The sequence below is a fragment of the Anopheles coustani genome, chromosome 3 (genome assembly GCF_943734705.1).
Source record: "Anopheles coustani chromosome 3, idAnoCousDA_361_x.2, whole genome shotgun sequence".
NCBI lineage: Eukaryota > Metazoa > Arthropoda > Insecta > Diptera > Culicidae > Anopheles > Anopheles coustani.
In genome coordinates this window covers 81,561,300-81,580,921 of record NC_071288.1, presented here as the reverse complement: position 1 = coordinate 81,580,921, position 19,622 = coordinate 81,561,300, and the positions used below count along the sequence as shown (strand labels likewise).

Genomic DNA, 19,622 nt, shown 5'->3' with positions numbered 1-19,622 from the left:
TGACAGCAAGGTGTCATATTTCGTGTAGGTAGTCCCTGTTTCTGACTGGCCACTCCAGAGCGTCGGTAGGCGTAGGAACGCATTTTGTGGAAATACCTCCAACTTGTTGGATATTCACATATAGGAGGCATATTCTTCACGTATTCGTTTACTGTACGCTCTGCGAAGCATGCGGAATGTCTTTCATCCAGCATGTGATAGGGTTTTGATGAACTGTGTTCAAATTTTACCCTTTATCAGAACTTACAAGGGCAAGTTGTCAGTTTTTTTTTCTGTAAATCTTATCCCTATTACGTCGTTAACAAAGTTGCAAAATAAAATTCCACTAGACGTTCTAGACAAGTCAGCAGCTACTCTACCGATCCAACAAAGTTATTAAATCGGTTGTCCAAAATAGAGTCTGAATCGATAACGAACGGTGGTTAGGACTAGAGTCGGGCGCGTCTTATGCAATTCAGATTCCCCGAACGGCTCTAAGGGGCTAATGTTTACACCCCGCCAACTCATGTCCATGTTCCTCCCAGCTTTTTCTCCACAAACCCACCGCACAACCGGAAACTTGACGCGCATGCATGGCACGAGCTTCGCCGGGGTTGTTGGCTGGTTGTGTGGTACTTTGCCAAAGCCCCGGAACTCACGATCGGCCGCACGTCCGGTAGAGCAACAGTGCTCGCAACGCTTCGATCGATTGTGGTTTTCGTCCCGCAAACATCTTCGACTGTGTCGTCCAGTCCATTGCGCCTTCGACGGAGGAAGAAGGGAAAAAAACACACGCGAGATGGTTGAATGATTGGTCGTTTTGTCCGGAGTTGAAGTGGAGTTTGTTGGTGGTGGTGGTGGTGGTGTGGTGTGCAAAAATCGCAATCGGAACGGAAATTATCATACCAGACAGCTAGCAAATGGTAGAGGGCACACGACCGACTCCACTCCGGTTTGTTGTGCAGATAGGAACCGCGAATGGCTGCAAGTAGTCGCCTTTTTTACTTCCTCTCTCTCTCTCCGCTTTGCTGCACTTCTGGTGAACTGATTGATCGGTTTGATTGCCACTAGTAGTAGTATTCGATCGGGCGATCGGGCGATTTATGGGGTGGGGTGGGATGATCGATTTTCTCTAAACCTTTTTCCTTACCGGAGAGAGGGGGATACTTTCTTCAGCCACGTCGTCGTAAGGGTTTGGTAAACGGGAAGGGTCGGCCCGTGGTCCCTTTCATGATCGGCTCGAGTCGCGTATCGAAATCAATCATCATTGTACAATTAATTAATAACAGCTAATCGTTCAATTAGTGCATCGTTTCTCCCCCGTTCTGCACCACACACCCCTTGCGTGGATGAAACCTAATCCCGTGCAGGTATTGCATTTGAAATATTTCCCTGACAGCTGTCAAACATCGTTGGCGTTATGGTTGCGCCCAAGTTCTTGGTGATCTTTAGGAAATCGTTTGTATGTCGCAGCAGCGAACGGATGAAAAGGAATATTTCCCATAAATTATACGATTATCATTTTGGTTGGTTTGTATTCGAAACACGGATATTTTGGTATTTTTTTAAATGGTTAGAAGGGTAGGGTTGCAGGAAGATCTTAACGCTACATATTTCAAACATTTCGATCGTCGTAGCAAAGAAAGACATATTGTGGAATGTGTTTCTGGATCATTAATCTTTGAAATGCACCCATTGGAAATTTCTGCGAGTGATCCTTGAATTTGTTTCAGTAATCGTCCAACTTTTCCTTGACATTCTCAAAGAGCTGAAGACTCATGAGATTCATATATCTCGAAACATATGTGAATCGCTTCTCGTAGTTCATAGCTAGATTAAAATACATCTATTTATTAGGTGCATGATTTAGTGTCATAAATATAAACCAAATATAAACAAGAACGCATTATTGAAAAATTCAAAATGCGTTACAAACGACGAGTATTGGTCCAAGTCAACAGCAATGACATATCGTTGGTTCGTAAAATAATTTTATGTAACAATACAAAATGGTTGAGTTCAGGTTTCACTTCCTCCACCAAGCTGTTGGTAGAATGTTGTATCATATTTCGTCTAACGTGTAAATTACCCTGGTCGGTCCAGATGTGAACCACCTACAGTGCGAGCCGCCCAAAAATGACGCCCAAGCATATTTTTTGTTATATTTTTTTCAAACTTTTCATTTCCTGGAGGACGTATCGTGTGCGTCGTAACCGCCACACAAATATACTGGCATGATGTAAATGCTAATAAGATTTTTTTTTGTGTTCACTAACAAGAAGTGAATGGCGAAGTGGGTGCTCTTGACATTGTAAAATTAGCCCCGGTGTGTGTGTGTCCCACCTAACACGCCCTGATATTGACACTTGCTGGAAGGTGAAGGTTTGCAGTTTGTTGGCAAGTCTTCGAGGGAGGGTTGTTATACAACACAAGCGGATACGGAGAAATAACTGCTTCGAAAGTTGACTGTAGATTTGAGGTTTTCGAGGCACTATAAAATGTATTTAATCGAAGAGGAATAACCAGAGCTATTCTGGTGAATATTTTACTCAGGTTTATCTCATGAGAAATCATTCTTCTCATCTACCTACTAATCCATCCGAGAGGCCTTTTCGATTTATCTTCTCGCTCGATTAGCGGGACAGTTATTGCCATCGTGGTCATTTTTTCCATTTTTCTCCAACGAAACACATTCACACAAATCCCAACCCAGCTTCAGATATAAATTATGAGGCTCAGCTTCTTCGTTGTCGTCGATTTGATTTTCCCCGAAGACGTTGAAGAAAGATGACACGTGACGGGCGACAGGTATAAATGTTTTCACCGCAGTTTGCCATCGTGTGTCGCATGTCGGAGCAGAGAAGTTTGACACGAGAAGCAGCCCGATGCTGTGCGACGGTGGTATACTTGGCTGGGGTCGGCAGCTCGGCATGATCAGTTCCGGCAGCTAAGACAAATAAACAATGGGTGCATTTACATGTCCCAATGCAAGCAACACAGGCTGGGGCGTGAGTCACTGTGGAAGACCGAGATGAAGGTGTCTATTATGGCTGAAACACCCCTCATCATCATCATCATGGTGGTGTGCTGTAGATCAGCGCACACCGAACATCTGCACTTTTCGATACATTTTTTTTCTCCCGGTGAACAGCAGAGGCCACTCATCTCAGCATGATCTCTGCCTACAGCTCTGTGGTGCACCTGGGATCTGATACGAACGTGATTGCCCGATTCAAAAGATGGGAGCACCTGAAACCGCGGATGACTGGTGTGCATCTCGCCTCATATACCGGCAATGCGATTCGTGCGTGGCTTCAGCTCGTTAATGAGCGTTGGATCGGTTTCGTTCCAAACATAAACTATGCCCCTACCTACCGACGTCTTCATCTCCCCCTTTTGCTTGCAGGTCGTGCACCAGCTACACGGTACAGTTACTTTCCTGCGTTGTGATGCATCTTTCGATTCTTGTTTTGCTTCTCTTTCCCCCCTCCACTGCTAATCGCGATCCCTCATCGCCGGCTGGTATTTGGGAGGAAAGTTTATTTTTAAAACAGTCGAACGCGAATCCCCCCTTTCCTCCCCAGAAGCGCTCCCAGGAGGTTCCAGACGGAATAGGAGCGACCGAGAATTGACACCGCCGAGTGGAGGGGATTGCAGAAGCTACGGGAGAAGTGGTGCGCTGCTTAAGAGGATGCACAATTAATGCGTGCACAGGGATGCACACACCTCACCCTGGTTCTTATTTTTACTTTTTGCATCATTTTATTACGTAACAAACTACGGTTGGATAGGCAAAGTTCGATAGACGTTACATTGAAAGTTGATCTGTTTATTGATATTACGATTAAAGCTGATCTTCCAATAGTCTTCCAACAATGACTACTCTCAAGAGGTCCCATTTTTGAAGATTAGAAATGATCCCCAATGCGCGACGACAGTCAACCTTGGGGTAACACCATGAAGAGACATCTAACAAGCGAAAACATCATTTCACGTCGTGTCACTTCCGTTCATTTTTCCGGTGGAACTTTGTTGTATAAAAAATCATGCTGTATTTTTCTGTGGCGAACAAACGAAAACATTACAAACTCGATTAATTCCGTTCAGCAAGTAAACACGCCGCCAAAGGACTTGCTGGGCCAACAAAACGAACGTGACTACTGCACAGAACTGCGTCGGTTACATATCGGATGTATACGACGTTTCCTGTTTTCGTAATGCAACGCCAAAAGAAAACGAGCCAATGGTGTTTCTTTTCCCGGCCCATTCTCGAGATTAGAAGAAAGACATAAGTTCCTGCTTCGTGTTGGCGAGTAGATTTACCCTCTTCGACTCGAGCGCAAAAAGATCTTAAAATGGACCTAATGAAAACTAGGTCATACAATGTACGGTTTTTGATTAAAAAAAAAATCGTTCGCGAAAATGGCGCAACACACACACAGTCGCAACTTTTCGGTGCAACCCTCGCGCATTCCCTGCGGGGCTCAAAAGTGGTCCACGGAAAAGAAAACCCAATGCCACTCCAGCTCGTTTCCAGCTTTTTCCCCAAAGGGCAGTTCGGCTGCAGCAATCACGAATCACTGGGCGCCTGAGTTGGCTTTTCTCTTTCGGTTGAATTTCCACGTAATTAAATTTGAAAAATATACAATCTACTATGGAGAGGTGGTAGCTCGAGGGGAAAGCGGGGTGGAGGGGGACTATCTGACACCCGTTTAAAATCTTTTTATGCTTCTTTAATGAAACAACGCCCACTTTCGCCATCCAACTGCATACGTGCGAGGCTCAGGTGGAGTATAAAGTGGCGTTAAATTCATCCTCAGATCTCCGATCGATAGAAATGGAAAACGAGAGAGAGAGAGCCTTCGGGGGGGAAACGTGTGGGGTGTAGCATTGAATTATCGATTTATTTCGACCGACGAAACGACCCCCAAAGCAGCTGCCCAGTTTGTTGAAGTCTTGCTGCAACTGACCTAACGAATTGGCATCAGCTGCTGGTGTATGCAGATTTGAAAACTTTAACCGGTGGAAAATACCTCGCTGCTACTCCATTGGAAAAGGTGGGTGGGAAAGCTTCACCAACCAGCTGTTCAACGCCCCGAGCCGGGAGTTGGCCTACAAATCCCTTTCGTGTGCAGTAAACTCATGTAATCGCGCCATTTCGGTGGGCAAGATTCACTCCTACGTCTGTTTTAGACGGTGCAGCTAATTGGAAAAGTTTTTCTGGTGGGAAAAGATTACGACGTCGTAAACCTGGATTGAGCCTAAGATACGGAGCTGCCACCAGTGTAGTGGATGGACCGCACTGTAAATCGGTTTAGTTCGATTAGATTTTCGGGGGAAATAAATTAGAGCAATCCATTGCCTAACATCATTCGTTCATTGCTAGTTCTCACCTTCGGCTACTGTTCGTCCACGCAGATGACGGTGCCAATTTTTGCCAAACACTCCGACATCGATTGTTGTTACGCTTCGGAACACATTCTCGCATAAAATAAACCCCAACATTACACGCCATTGAGGGAGAGCTGAAGGCGCAAAAGGTGTTTATATTTAAGCCGCCGCCATGATTAATGCTGCATATTCATGCAGTCCACAACCGACTATCGGAAGGTAAACAAACTCTCCTTATCCGCTTTACCGACACCAACGGGAGTTTGTCCCGTTCGCAACGGATCGTTCAACTTTAACCCCAACGAACCGCGCTTGACTTTGGCTTGCGAAGGCAAAGGTGAGCGTTTGGGGTTTTTCTTACTTTTCCCCTGCTAGTAGGACACGGTACGACGTTAGTAAGCACGTACTTTCAGTGGCACGGTGCGTGGGTTTGATTCGAAAACCGGTCCATAATTATGCCAATGAACGCCCTAAAACACGCACGACGTAAAGCGAGGTGTTTTCTCCCTGTTTTTCTTCTTTTTTTTTGCTGAAACGTCAAGTTCTTTGGGTGCCCTCTTCAGGGTTCAAAGGGTAAGAAATTCCGGAACTTGCTTTGACGGGAACTTGTCCCGTTTTTCGTCGTGCCCTCAAGGCTGCCAAAAGGAACGCCCTTTTCGTTAGTCTGTGCCTATCCAAAACGACATTTAAATCGGGTGGCTATTGTGGGACCTGGGGCGGGAAACAATAAAACGAAGTACTTTATGACCTTGTGTGATGATGGGGCCAGCGTTGACATACATACGAGCATCGTTCGGGAAGAAACCAAGGGCTCACCCATTCCTTGCTAAGTATGTGAACACTGGCTTGCCATTTTCTTACTCGCCAGAATGGAAGGTATGCGTAGCCTTGTCACACTTTTCCCCAACAGCCATCGTTCACCAGTCATCTCATGGCTGTTGACAGACGTTGACAATATTGTAGCCGAGGAACCTTGTTGAAGTTGCTACGCTCTCTCCTGCGCGAAGAAACCTCCAAGTGTTCGCGTAACAATGGACAGATTAATCTGTTGACGCCCTTCTCCCCCAATGTGCCATGCAATGCTGATTGCATCTCCTGCAGTGGCTTGGGTCTTGAAGCGATGAAATAACTTTGCAGATTTCGTTATGTCACAGTGGGAAACCGTTTATCAAAATAATAGACAATGGATCAGTGCCCAGAGCCCAACGTCGCGCTATGAGAAAATGCAAATCCGGCGGACAAAAACAAAAGCGCAGAAAACACATAACTAATACCTTCATTATACCTTTCCAACTTTCTTCGACAGGCCAAACAGAAATCCTCAGTCAGATGGTTGCTCTCGAAAGCGTACAACAATCGTGTGCCAGATATTCTGAAGGATCCGTTCTACCGGGACCACGAAGGCCAGGACCATCTGAAGCCCCAGATCGTGGTCGGGCTGGGGAACGCGTCGATCTACTGTCAGGTGCTGAGCAACATCTACTCGGACCCGAACTACCAGAGCCTGAACCACTGGTCGATCCTGCAGACGCTGTCCCGCAAGGGCGTACCGCTGAACGAGTCCTCCGATCAGCCGCTCACGGAGACGGTGCTGATTCAGACGAATCCTCTTAGAATTGTGAGTTCGCTTGAAAACCGAAAGCTAAAAATTGTATTCTAACGCTTCTATCCATATTTCGTCTCTCTTCCAGAATGCACATATGACTGTGATAGAAGCGCTGATGGTGTTATACGCTAAAGAAGTGGCTTCCAGTGGAAGAATTTCCAGTGCTTTAGAAAGGTAAGGGTCACAACACCACATTCGAAACCAGTGCCGAAAAGTGCGACCCTTTATTGACTAAACTCTGATGGATGGATATGGGTGCCGCCTTCTTCGAAAAACAAAACCTCTCGATTTGTTCTTACACGGTGATGCAACACGCTGCACTGGAACAACGGCATGACGATAGCAAGGTCGCGTTCAAATCCTTGGAATAGAAAGGAAACCCCCGCCGGATGTAATGCGATACCACCTCCCCCAAACCGAACTTGTTGAAGCGCCAGGACCGGGCGCGTCTTGAGCTCGGCCAACCATTGATTTTCCGTATTCTCGCGGAGCGGAGGGAGTGGGAGGACAACAGATGGTTTCTTTAGCGGGGCACATAATGTGTGGTCGGAAAGCTCGCGGATTATCGATTCCACAGTAGCGTAGCACTCGTTTGCCGCTATCCATAGTAACGGGAGTGAATCGCGAGCGACGTCGGCTAATGCCGGGCGTTCTTGGGAACTCCTTGCGATGGTGTGAGACGCTGTGCTATACTCCGTTTCGGGCGCTGCCTAGTTCCCGATAAAGATTTCGCTAATGTGTCTCGCAAGTCAATGGTTCATCGTAGTTTCGAAGATTTAGTGGACAAGGAAGGTCACCTTAACTCGGTCCTTGTAGTGTGTGTTGGTAAAATTCATCTTGTATCATCCACTTTTTTCCACCGATGGAACTGAAGAGGTTTGTGTTTGCAAGGCTCTGTCTGTGCTTTTTTGTGAGTTTTGTATTGAAAACAAATCGGTTATGGTGTGTACCGAGACTCCCTCGGTCAAAGTGTTATGTGAACTAGTTTGCTTAACCAACCCAATGAACATGAATCAGCTATTATTACGTCAACAAAGTCTGTCCCTACCGTATGAGTGTCTCTCTCAAGTGGTCTTAATTTAAACTGGACATGTGTAGTAGCCTCATACCGATATCTTCTTTTGCCGAAGACAGGTGTTCGAGTGGAGCAAATATGTTTCAGAATGAAGTCTAGGTTGAAATAGCCTAGAAATTGTGTGGTCACTATGACCATCATGCTGGATTTCTACGAACCAGTCAAGTCATCCCACACTCGGTGCGGACATGACCGTCGCGAGAAGGTTGACTGTTGAGCTACGCGTAGGCATTTTTTATTTATCGATTTGTACCTCTGGCACCTTCGGAGTCGGTCAGACAACAACGAAAAAGCAGGTTAAGCTGGTGGCAAACCAAGACACCTTGTACCCCACAACGACAGAAGAATGTCTGAGTGAGCTACCAGAAAAAGAGTTGCCAAATGGTGGTCTGCGGTCGTCGCAAAAACAGATATGCCAACCCACAAATCATTGACGATCAATAAATATTGCAATATACTGGCCGTGTTTTATGTGGGTGCCTGCGTGTTTTTCTGTGTACGTGTGTGCGCGCCATGTCGAAAGGAAGGAAGGTCATCCGGGCTTTCACTAGATTGAAAGTTGTCGTCCATTAGCTATGATTGCTCTGTCATGAGCATTTCAATGTCCGATGATGGTAGTTTTTGCTAATCTTGTTTTCTCGCATCGTCTTCGTTTCGTTCCGTCGGTTCCGATCTAGAATTTCTGGCCGAAGTGTAGCGCCCACGGTTCAGCATCATGAAGCTGCCTTACTGAGCTGGGTTTCGCACGTTTGTGGTGCGCTCAAGAAGCGCATCGACTACGAAATGGCAGCCAACGGAGGCAGCGGAGCAGTGGATGAATACGTAAGTTCTTGCGATGATCATTCTTAGCTTTCTCCCCCTTCCAGTGCAACTCCGGTGATGGATGGACGAGCCCGCCAGGCTGGCTAAACCCATCATTCTTGCAACGCTTAGGATTTATTCTTTTCTTGTGTTAGCTTACTTTATAACGAAGACGATTTTCCCTTCTCTATCCTTGGTGTAGGGTCAACGGCACCAAAGCCCGGACGTTCCACCTGTACGAGACTTTCGTGAGCTGTGCGACGGTGTTTGCCTGGCTTATCTAATCTCGTACTACTGTCCCAAACTAGTTCCTTGGCATAGCGTTAAATTCAACCACGTCCCAACTATTGAGGTAAGTGTAAGTCTCACTTTTTTTCTCATACCATGTACAAATAATGCACAGATAACGGGACAGTTTTCTTATGGGTCTGTGTCCCACTTTCCATGCAACATGCGCATAAAGCTAAAAGTGACGAAAGAATAGCACGTGTCGGTAATAAGCTTTTCCGTTTCTTACGGTGACATCGGATTAGAACATTGTTTGTTATTTGTGACTAAAAACAGATCCTTCTCTATATGGGACATATGCATGTTTTAAACTATATTTGTTTGAACAATAGAGACATTAAGCTGTCAAAGACTAACGACAATGTTATATGTAAAATCTTGCTTCCTGCCTTCTAACATATGTCTTTCTATTTTATTTCTCAACAGGATTCGATTCACAATATTCTCATAGTTAGTAACTTTTCCGAGCGAAGTTTGCCATACACCGTGTTTCACATGTCTCCCGAGGATATCACCTATATGCGAGGGTAAGTGGACGATTTGAAACCCGTGGTTAGAGCATGGAAATAACTTATTTTCTTTACAACACGTTGCAGTTCAATGAAACAGAACCTAGTGGTGCTGCTGGCGGACCTGTTCAATCTGTTCGAAATCCATCCGGCCAAATGTGTCTGCTATCCGGGCATGGAGCAGCAGTCCCCAGGTGAGTACGACGATCCTCTGCCCCTCTCCACTTGCTTTGCGATTACTCACAGTAGAGACAACACTGTCACTGAGTGTGTACAAAAACGAAACCATTTAAAAATGTAATCTTCTCCTTTCGCAAAAGAAAAAATTAAACACCCGTAAACCGAACTTCCCCTACTCCCCCGAAATGTGCCCTCCTTAATCGTGTTTGCGTCGTAAAATTAAACGCCGGTTTTGGTTGCAGTGTGCGATAAGTTCAGGGAAATGTAATTCACCCATTAGTGCTATTTCGGGGGGTGCCGGGCGTCAAATCAATCAGCAATCGTTTGTCGTGACATTATCGAATCACTCATCGAACACACAATCTAAATTTTATCATCTAAACTTCATGCCTTCCCTTATCGGAGGTCCCATCGTTTACACATACTTTTCTTAGTATCATGAAACTGAAACAGAACAGAGCCCATCCCTGTGTACCGTACCGGGGCCGGTCACCGCGAAAAATCACGAGGTCGGTTTCATATTTCAGCATTTTTATTGTTCATTTTATGACGCGAAACTGTTCTAGACGATATCATCAACCGCTGTTAATTTGTTCAGGTGTTTGATTTCCGTGTTTTTCTGTTGGTTTTTCCGTTTAACATTTATTATCTCCGAGACCATCCACAAACCTTGTAAATTCCTTAAGGAGCTTCTTTTAGTATCCATTGGCTATGGCGATGGCTGTGTTGAGGGTGGGCCAATTCTATCTTCACCGTTCAGTTTTTAGCTATGTTTCCTCACCGTTCAATCTTCCAGTTCTTTTGACGCATCTTGATAACATTCCTATACCCTTGTTTCACCTCTCCTGTTACCGGTGCTAGTTATATATATAGTTTTTCCTACTCGTTTTCGTTGAATGCATAGCAGACTCTCTTTCTCTATCATCTAAATCCCTCCTCGCAATGTGGCTTCATCCTAATGGATCGTACGGGGCTTTCAAGTAGAGTATTGTTAGAAATGGACAACACGCATTCTAGATTGGGCTTTGGAACGCGTGGGCAACAACCTGCACGGTAAAATTGGCAGAAATTCATGCTCTACTCTGAAGTCACACGTAAACGTATTTGTGAACAACCTCACCGTGCTGTAATTTAGCCATATCTTCGGTTCCTTTCATCGTTGTATGCCGAGGTATGCTGTAGGTTCCGTTTCTGAATGTTTAGGTTTCATTGTTTGAATCTTTTTTTATTTCATAAACAGTCTACCAATCTAAACATATCGGCAAATTAGAATTCATTTTTGCTATATGTCCAATGAGTATACTGGTAATGATCTTTTTCACAAACAAGCTTTTGAAAACTGTTTTTAAATGCTCCCAACTAAAAGGAGCAGTAAAAGAATTCTTTTAGTTTATTTTAGTTCATTTTATGAAAACATTTTTCTATTCATACGCCCATCGGAATAATTTTTTCGGTCGTTATCTGATTTGTGTTGCTCTTATACATCTCATCAAAAACTCCATTCGAATTCGGTATCCGTTTCCAATCCCGGCGCGTTCACATTCATCACATTTTTATCGACGATTTCTCATCCAAAACCAATTGGTAACTCGCCAAATGCAGCCATCCATCGCGTATTTATTTTTCGTCTACATCACATTTCTTTTTCCTCTCTCACTGCTAGTCACACTGTGTGCTGCCACGTTTCTTCATTATTCACATTTCCTTGTTTTGGAAAATCTATCTCTCTCTCTCTCCACTGGTCAAGCACACCATGATTGAAGATGATTTTCTGCCCAATATTTGTTCTATTTTTCATTGAATGCGGCACGTGTTACAAATTGACACATGTGCACCTGAAGGTGCATCTCTCCCACATAACTTTTACTTCAAATCGCTCAAAGACTTCCCATTGGTGTTACCGGTTTCTTCGACAAACCTTTACCAGCCCTTTCCAGAAATCTAATCGCCCAATGTCTCATCCGTGATCACACCACACCCCCTTGGTGTATAGCTAGTGTTCCTAAGGACTAAGAATAAATACAAATTCTTTCCTAATGTCTCTCTACCGCACCTTCTCGCCCTCCCCCGTGAACGTACCAGACGCAACTGGAGTCGGCGCGACTAATGAGCACGGCATTGCCCACCGGCGGGGCTTTGCGAATCAACCAACGATCGCGGCCATTCCCGATCTGCGCCCTGGGCTCGACTCGCCACCGGGCAGCAGCGGCGGTAGCGGCACGAGCAGTGGTGGCGGTGGAGGCGGTGGCAGTGTCCCTGGCAATGGCGCCATTAATCGGCCGCCGTTTCAAGGTCTACTATGTTTTATTTTGTTTTTTCTCTCTCAAAACTGTCTCCCCCCAGAGAATTGTGCAACAATTACAAAATTTCCAAATTTTATATCCGATTTTTCCTTATACTTTGTTGTTACCTCAGTTTCAAGGCAAATTTTCTGGATACTTCATAATTTGTCTGTGTTGTAACTACTGCCTGTGTTTATTTTACATTCATTTTGGTTTTATCGTTATTGTGGAGTTTGGCTGGCTTTTCTTTATGTTATCATGCTGTAATCAATGTCTTTTCACGTCATCCTTTGTTTAGCCATTTCGCTTCTCGCTGTTTCTTGTTCATCTGTCTTGTTTTATTTGCTTTTCTGTAATATTTCATTAGTATAGTAAAAGAGTTGTTTTTGTTCTTGCTGATTTTCAAACATGTTTTGTAAGAATAAACTAGACTTATGTATGTTTTGTATCGCTACATTTAGACTTGCTTGTAATTAATGTGTCTTGCCTAAAGGCTGTTAAACGTCCATGTAGTAAATGTTGTATCTGCATGTTGATGTTGTCTTCTTTTCTTTAACGATTTCATTCGGTTTGCTCATAGAAATAGAAATTGCAGTCGATCTCACCGATGCAAAACTTTGCATTTCTTGCTCAAGTCCAGTTGTAGCTATCACTTCCTTACATCGATCATCATTCGCATCCGCATATTAATCGATGCATTGATTCGTGCTTTACTTTCACCGCCCGTTACAGTTGTCATGCTGTCGGTGTGTGTTTTGTAGAAACAAGAAATGTTTTCGTTCTTTTTTACATTACATATTCCTATCGGTCCATCGGACAAATAGACTCCGTTATACCCTCTAGAGCCTACGTGTGGCGCGCCACTTACGGCAAAAGGACTCTTGTAGTTGCCTCCTTCAACACGTGCACACGAGTGTTTAGTGAAGCTCGAAAACCACTGCACCGGTAGCAGTTGCAGCAACATGCGAAACCTGTTAATTATGTTCAACAAATGGGGGTGCAGACATTCACAGCTCCCCCTCGTGCGGCTCTCCTTGTGCACCACTCGATCACGCTTCGTCTTCCATTCCTCCCTTCGCTCTGGTTTCTCCTAAAGTTTCCAACACCACACCCAAGGTGTTAGACCTTTGACAGTTTCCGTTTAATGTGTTTTAACCTAAAAACATTCAAACTGGTCAAAAGCATCGCATGAACTGGACGGGAAAAATCAAACTGGCGCTAATTAAAGGGGAAGAAAGTTAAAACACACCCTCCATTAGTGTAATCAAATGTTTTCGGTTGCGCTTCCGGGGCTTCCAAAGCGGCAGTAATGAACAAACGCATTCATTGTTGCTTTAAGATTGATATGCTGTCCGTTAAGATTGTATTTTGAGACACACCTATATGTTTTTCTTCTCAAGCCCTGGTTTTCAGTGAACGTATAGGATTTTTTGATATTCAAGAGATCCATATCATATCGCAAAATAAGATATAGAGTGCTTAATGATTTGTATCGGTAGAAATTTATTCAATGTATTTAACGCTCACCATCAGTTCCATTTACCCAAATCATGTACATTGTTCGTTTTATATTTTTATTATAATATTTATATGAATGCCTTTGCTTTGATCGAAGCTCAACTAAAGAGACTACATTGAGGATTTGTTTTGCAGATCGATCGATTTCGACTTTGAGGAATGTCGAATACTTTGGTTCTTGTATGCTTCTGCTTCGCTTGAAAGCCATCCGATGGCACGAATCACTTCCGCTTCCATCCGCTTTGGAAACAACTGTAGCTTCAGCTTGTCGTTCACCATAATCTTGATCCCATTTTACGTTTTCTTCCCAGCCCCGTGCGCTGGGGCTGGAAATGTATCACATCCGGCGTGGCAAATTTTGGTCGAAATTCATTTGACCCCTCGTTTCTCTCCCAATCCCACATCCCTCATCCGCATCACGGCTCCCCCGGTACTACGTGTGGTTGGCTGGAAAGCGTTTGTCTCCAGCCACAATTTTCTCACCAACCGAAGCCATTTGCTTCTTTTTCGCTCCGATCACTTACGGAGTGCGCAAGTGTACCGCTCCGAGCACCACAACCACCTTCACCCTCCATACCGCCACAGCTCGCCGCGCCGGCCCGCGGTGGTTAGTCCGTGTCGAGCCGTGGTGCCCTGAATTGCGCAGAAATTTTCCACGCTACACGCTACAAATATGAAAATTTCGGTTGGTTTGTGTTGAAGAAGAGAAACGCCACGACCGGGGGGAGCGGTAGGGAGGAATGGTTTCGTTGTGCGTCGTACGACGACATGCCATTTGTTTCTTGGCACCCCGAAATGGCAGCATCCAGCACTGCAAAATGCCGACGCAGTTCGCTGCAAACAGAAAGGAGGCCGTGATTTTCGTGGCTCTCGGGTGCGAGATTTATTGTTCTTTTTATCAACCTTGGCACGTCAGGTGAAAAATGCAACAAGAACAGTGCGAAATGACCGGAGAAACTTACTTTTCACCAAATCACAATCAGATGCGAAAAGTGAGACAAATAATTCGGGGGCGACATTTCCGGGGTCCAGCCGTACCTCGGTGGAGGAGACGACAGTAACCCCCGCGGGCAATTTCATAAACGACGGAGATTGTCGACAATTAAGGTGGAGGCTTTGTAGCGGGAAAAGGCTATCCCGGTTGCGGTCAGCGCTGGAATGCAATTGTTGTGTCGAATGAAACAAAAAGGAAAACCAACGCACTTAGTTAGGTTTTACCTACGTACAACTCGGCCCTTTAGATTGGTTGGGCTAAAACAAAATCCGGTTCTCGGCCGAAGGAAAACGAATCCGAGGAATGCATGGGAATTCCAAGACAAATTCACCCCCAATTGACTTTCAAACCAACCGCACAATTCGATACGCAGGCCAGGCCGCAGCTTCCCAAGCACTCGGTGACAGCATCGCAGAGTGTTTTCGAGCAGCAGGTTGTTGGGCAGGCCTTTTGCGTTCCGGGGTCATTTTCGATCGTGTCGCTAACAGGTCTCCCGCAGAGTTAATGCCCATATTCAGCGTCTGGGGCGGGTGGGTGACTAGTTGTTGCCATCGTATGCGTGTATGTGGAAGAAGCTAACGGGAACTGGTGCCCTGGGGTGAACATAATCGAAATTGCGTCAGCATCTGGCCAAAAACAGGCAGCCTAGTCTGCGCCATCGTGAACCAATTTGCATCGTCCAAACATGGGCTTCCGGTTTCTGTGAAGGAAAGAGTGTACAATTGAACTGGCCAACGATCGATGCCAAAGCAAATTACCTCTCGGGACTTCTTACTGAGCAAGAACGAACAACGATCTGAATCAATGCGGTAGTCTGTTGTGACAACCATGTGCGGAATTTATGGAACTTACAGGTTCACTTGAATAGTTTTTGCCTCTTCAGCCTGGCACTAACCCGGTATAACGAACAGGTGTCCTGGGGACTTAAGTCCCACAAAGGGAAGGTCGTGCCGTAAAAAAACGGTAAATTGCAATGTTGCACTTGCATCGGCAGTCACCAATCCTGTATTTTGTTTATACATCATTTCTTGTCCGAACACCGCCTCCCATAAACGTTACGTCACAAGATTTGCATCGTATAAATGCAACAAATGTGTTATGCCTTTAATCATACCTTCTCGTACAAGTCAGGGAAAACAAACAGCGTTCCTGGACCGGCACACGAAGCCTTTTACGTCGTACGCCTAATGCTACGTTTACGCACCAGGCACACAACACTACACTCTACTACACCCCACTTCACTTCCCGCCGGCGCTTCCCAATTATGGTTTCGAAATTCGCGCCTAATTCGAAAAGTGGGCTCTCGTAATATGAAAATGATCGCCGCTCTTATTTGCCCCATTATGCGCATGCTCGCATGTGCTTCTTGCGCACGTTCCTTTCCCTTTCCCTATGCGAACGATCGATCGCCCATCGGGAACTTAATCAGCTGTTTTGTTTTTTGTTTTTCCACCCGAAACCCCGAAAAGATACCGCTTACAGCCGAGTGGTGCTGTTCAGTATGGAAGGAAAGGTGGTGCTCCGGATCATTTAGATTCTCTTCTCCGCAGCGTTACCGGAAGTGGGGCATAATCATCGGAAAAAGAAAGAGGAAAAAAAACCCCCAATGGTACCCCGGACGAGAAAACTGGACTACAAAAACCTAAACCAACGAACAAAACAACGCACGCATGGTTTATGGTTTTTGGTGCGTTTGTTTCATTTCACTTTCGATGGCCGTGCGCGCCCATTATTGCTCCTTCTTCGCTCCAGAACGGTTCGGAGGTGAAACTTTTTCGAGTGGTTCGGGTGTTTTCGATCGCGGGTACTTCCGTTGAATTTAGACCACGTGCTGATTTGCCTATCGGTCTGATGATGCACGAGATTCGAGTTAACCAAACGCACCGGTGTTTGCTCTGGACTCTCGGAAATTGAAGATGATTAATGATAGCAATCAGTTTAAATGCCGATGGAACGGATTTTACCCCAAACGGTAAGAAGTTTTCTTGCGGTTATGGTGCACAATCGACCATTGAGATCGTGTTTCTCACGATGCCACCTAGAAATGTGCTGTTCAAGTGCGATTGTTGTCGCCATCAAACCAAGATTTATAATCACCTGCTCCTTTTGTTGTGTCTAGTTTTAAATTATAATTAAACAAAATGTGCGCGATGAGAAACAATTGTGCAACTATAAACTCTGCACCCCTTTGCATCCCGCGCAACAATGGCAGATAGTATTATTGTCACATTACCGCCTTCTTCTTAGTTATGCATGCCATAGGATGCAATCGTTATTATCTAGCTTCACACTTTTCTCCTTCTAGCTGATGCGCTACATTACGTGCTTGATTAATTCATTATTTGCAACGAGCAAATCCGTCCATTTTACCATCATTCCCATTTGTTTGTTGGTTTGTTTGTTTGTGAGTGCGAATTGTGAAATGGTTTGTTTGGTAGTTAAGTTTCGTTTCGTTTTGTTTACTTTTTCATTTGTTTTATCTTATTTTTGTAACGGACACTATACGGCTTGTGTTTTATTTATGTTTACCCCCCCTCCGTCTTATCGTTTCTCTTGATTCTAATTTTCTTTTATCTGCGGAGATATACACCTCTCGTCCGGGCGTGGCAGAGCTGCTTACGCGAGTGTGTGATAATTGAAGCAACTAACGCAAACCATCTTTCTCTCCACTTCCCCCCCTTCTCAACCCACTCCTCCAACCGACAGTCAATCGGTCGCCCTCGGCCAGCACACTCAGGAAGCAGCATATCGCGAGCCGGGAAGTGCCGGAGCAACATCAGCCGCATCAGCTGTACCAGCAGCAGCAGCTGCAGCAGCAATCATCATCACCGTACCAAGCGGATCCGGAGGAAGGTAATGACCGTCCGTTCGTGCGCAAAGCGTTTTGAACCGTTGTCTAATCAGTTCTCCTTTTGTGTTGTCTACTTGCAGGATTCGTTGTACACCGAAGCAAAGGAGTGCCAACGCTGTCGTCGATGCAAGAACCACTGGTACCGGCCAGGATAAGGCAAGCCAAGGAAAAGACCAACAATGATTCCAAGGCGGAAGAACGAGGTTCGTATTAGGCCGTTTTTGTTTGCTGGTCGTTTCAGTCGTTTTAACGTTTATACCGAATTAGTTTAGTTTAATTTAGTTTCTAGTTTTTGTAATGCGTTTTCAATTTTGCACTTTCGGCACATCTTAGTGTTCGAAATGTACAGTTTTATAGTTTCGTTGTGTTGAACCAAAGGCGTGATATGTTTTAGCATTCATAATTCCATCACTACCCTAGAGATCACAGTGATAAAGCATAGAGATAGAATTTGCAAACAAATCACCAAAACGGCAAACCTACACTTTCCCTCCTGTGCAAAGAAAGACATCCGGAAGCTTCCAAGACATCGATCGAAGCAAATGGTGTGTTCCATTATTTATTGAAAAACTCATCAACAACGCACTCGCGGACGTCAGCAGCTTCACAGCTCTTCACCGATGGCACCGGAACGCGCATCATTATTTTTCCGTTCGTCATTTAAGCTTCGAATACACAACAGAATGACATTGGCCATGACATACACACCTCCCTTTATTTCGCTTTCCTTTATGGCACCCGTGTCAAAGGTGTGTTGAAGATTTCTCTTGCTGGAAAGGATCAGAGCATAAAAGTTTCGTTTTCGAACCCGGCATCAACCCAAGAAACGTTGATAAGAAACTTGATCGACAAATTTTGTGGCAGGCACAAATCACACCGGAGTTAAGTCAATCAATTTGATAATTACGAGGTGTTGTAAACGTTACAAACTTGTAAAAGACTCACCCGGATTGCTGGAGAGTTTGCTTGAAGATAACACCTTTGTGCAGAAGAACATCAAAAAGGAGACGAAACGCTATTCCAGATTTTTCCTTCCACATGAACCACATGGTGGTGAGTCCCGTGTGGTGGTCACTGAAATGGGAAAGTGGATGATGGCAAACCTATCGCTAATTGCCGTACAGTAACTGTTCGGTTCAGTTTTATTTCGAGTGTGGCACCACACGGCGTTTTACGGTAGTATATAATAACGCGGGCGGAAGTGAACGAGAAAAAAGACAACAAAAACCACCCACTAGCTGCACTGAGAGTGGGGCAAACATAAAACTATTACCCCAGTACACACCACACGGTCGAGGTACACACATTCGTTAAAAATTTTCCGACAACTCCCTCCGCATATGGCGTGGATGATCAACCAGCCTTTTCCCGGTGCTTGCCATTTCACCTTCACTGAACCATTTCACCAAAGTTTCATGCGGTGGAAAACTGTAACGAAGTCAAGAAAAAGGCAGAAAAATGTAGGCTCCTCCTGTGTGTTCACCTCCACAAATATATACTCTAATAAAACGTACGTGGCTCTGTCTTTTGTGCGGTTTGTGCACGGAAAGTCTACTGGCAGACAACAGCACCTATGGGTTTTGCGGGTTGGCACCACCCACAGTAAGGCCCAGCCAGTTAGTTGGTGTGCGGAAGTGGACCCAATCGTGACGCCGTTTGCTCCCAACAGGAGAGTGTCTGGCTGCTGTCCGTCAAGAAGTCCGTCGTCGATCGGATATCGAACAGGAGAGAAAAAGAAGGAGAAGGAAAAGAAAACAATAATTCCTGTCCACAGATCAAGCTGTAAGGTTGTTGTGAAGTGTAAAGCAGAGACCCTTCGAAGCGTAGGACACTGCTGTTTGTGGTGTAGTGTAGTTCCCCGTTAGTTCGGTGTGTCGTCATGGTTCGGCAACCAGCGGCAACCGTGGAAGAAGAACCAACCTCATGTTCTGGAAAGGCGGAGGGGATGTGTGCAAACGTATAACGACGGAGTGCTGTCCGGATGGTCGAATGGCATCTTCCGCACTGAATTGGGGACGGTACCGTTCACTGGGTGGTTCGTGTGTTGACGACTTGTTGTACAGTGGGGGCAAAAATATTATCTTGATTATTAACGCCATAAGAAAGCCACCGTGCAGTAAACGAGGGGCAGAGTTAGTAGTGGTGAC

General features: G+C 45.2%; 1 protein-coding gene across 1 annotated transcript in view; it reads left to right on the top strand.

Moving 5' to 3' along the window:
• The window catches only part of LOC131259727 (patronin), a 51,126-nt gene that overhangs the window by 16,116 nt on the left and 15,388 nt on the right, over nt 1-19,622 (top strand). Inside the window, exons 2-10 of the mRNA XM_058261301.1 lie at nt 6,677-6,988; nt 7,062-7,150; nt 8,729-8,873; nt 9,055-9,204; nt 9,567-9,667; nt 9,737-9,843; nt 11,912-12,121; nt 17,331-17,477; nt 17,556-17,678. Of these exons, the coding sequence (XP_058117284.1) occupies nt 6,677-6,988; nt 7,062-7,150; nt 8,729-8,873; nt 9,055-9,204; nt 9,567-9,667; nt 9,737-9,843; nt 11,912-12,121; nt 17,331-17,477; nt 17,556-17,678 (1,384 nt within the window). The remainder of the gene's footprint in view (nt 1-6,676; nt 6,989-7,061; nt 7,151-8,728; nt 8,874-9,054; nt 9,205-9,566; nt 9,668-9,736; nt 9,844-11,911; nt 12,122-17,330; nt 17,478-17,555; nt 17,679-19,622) is intronic.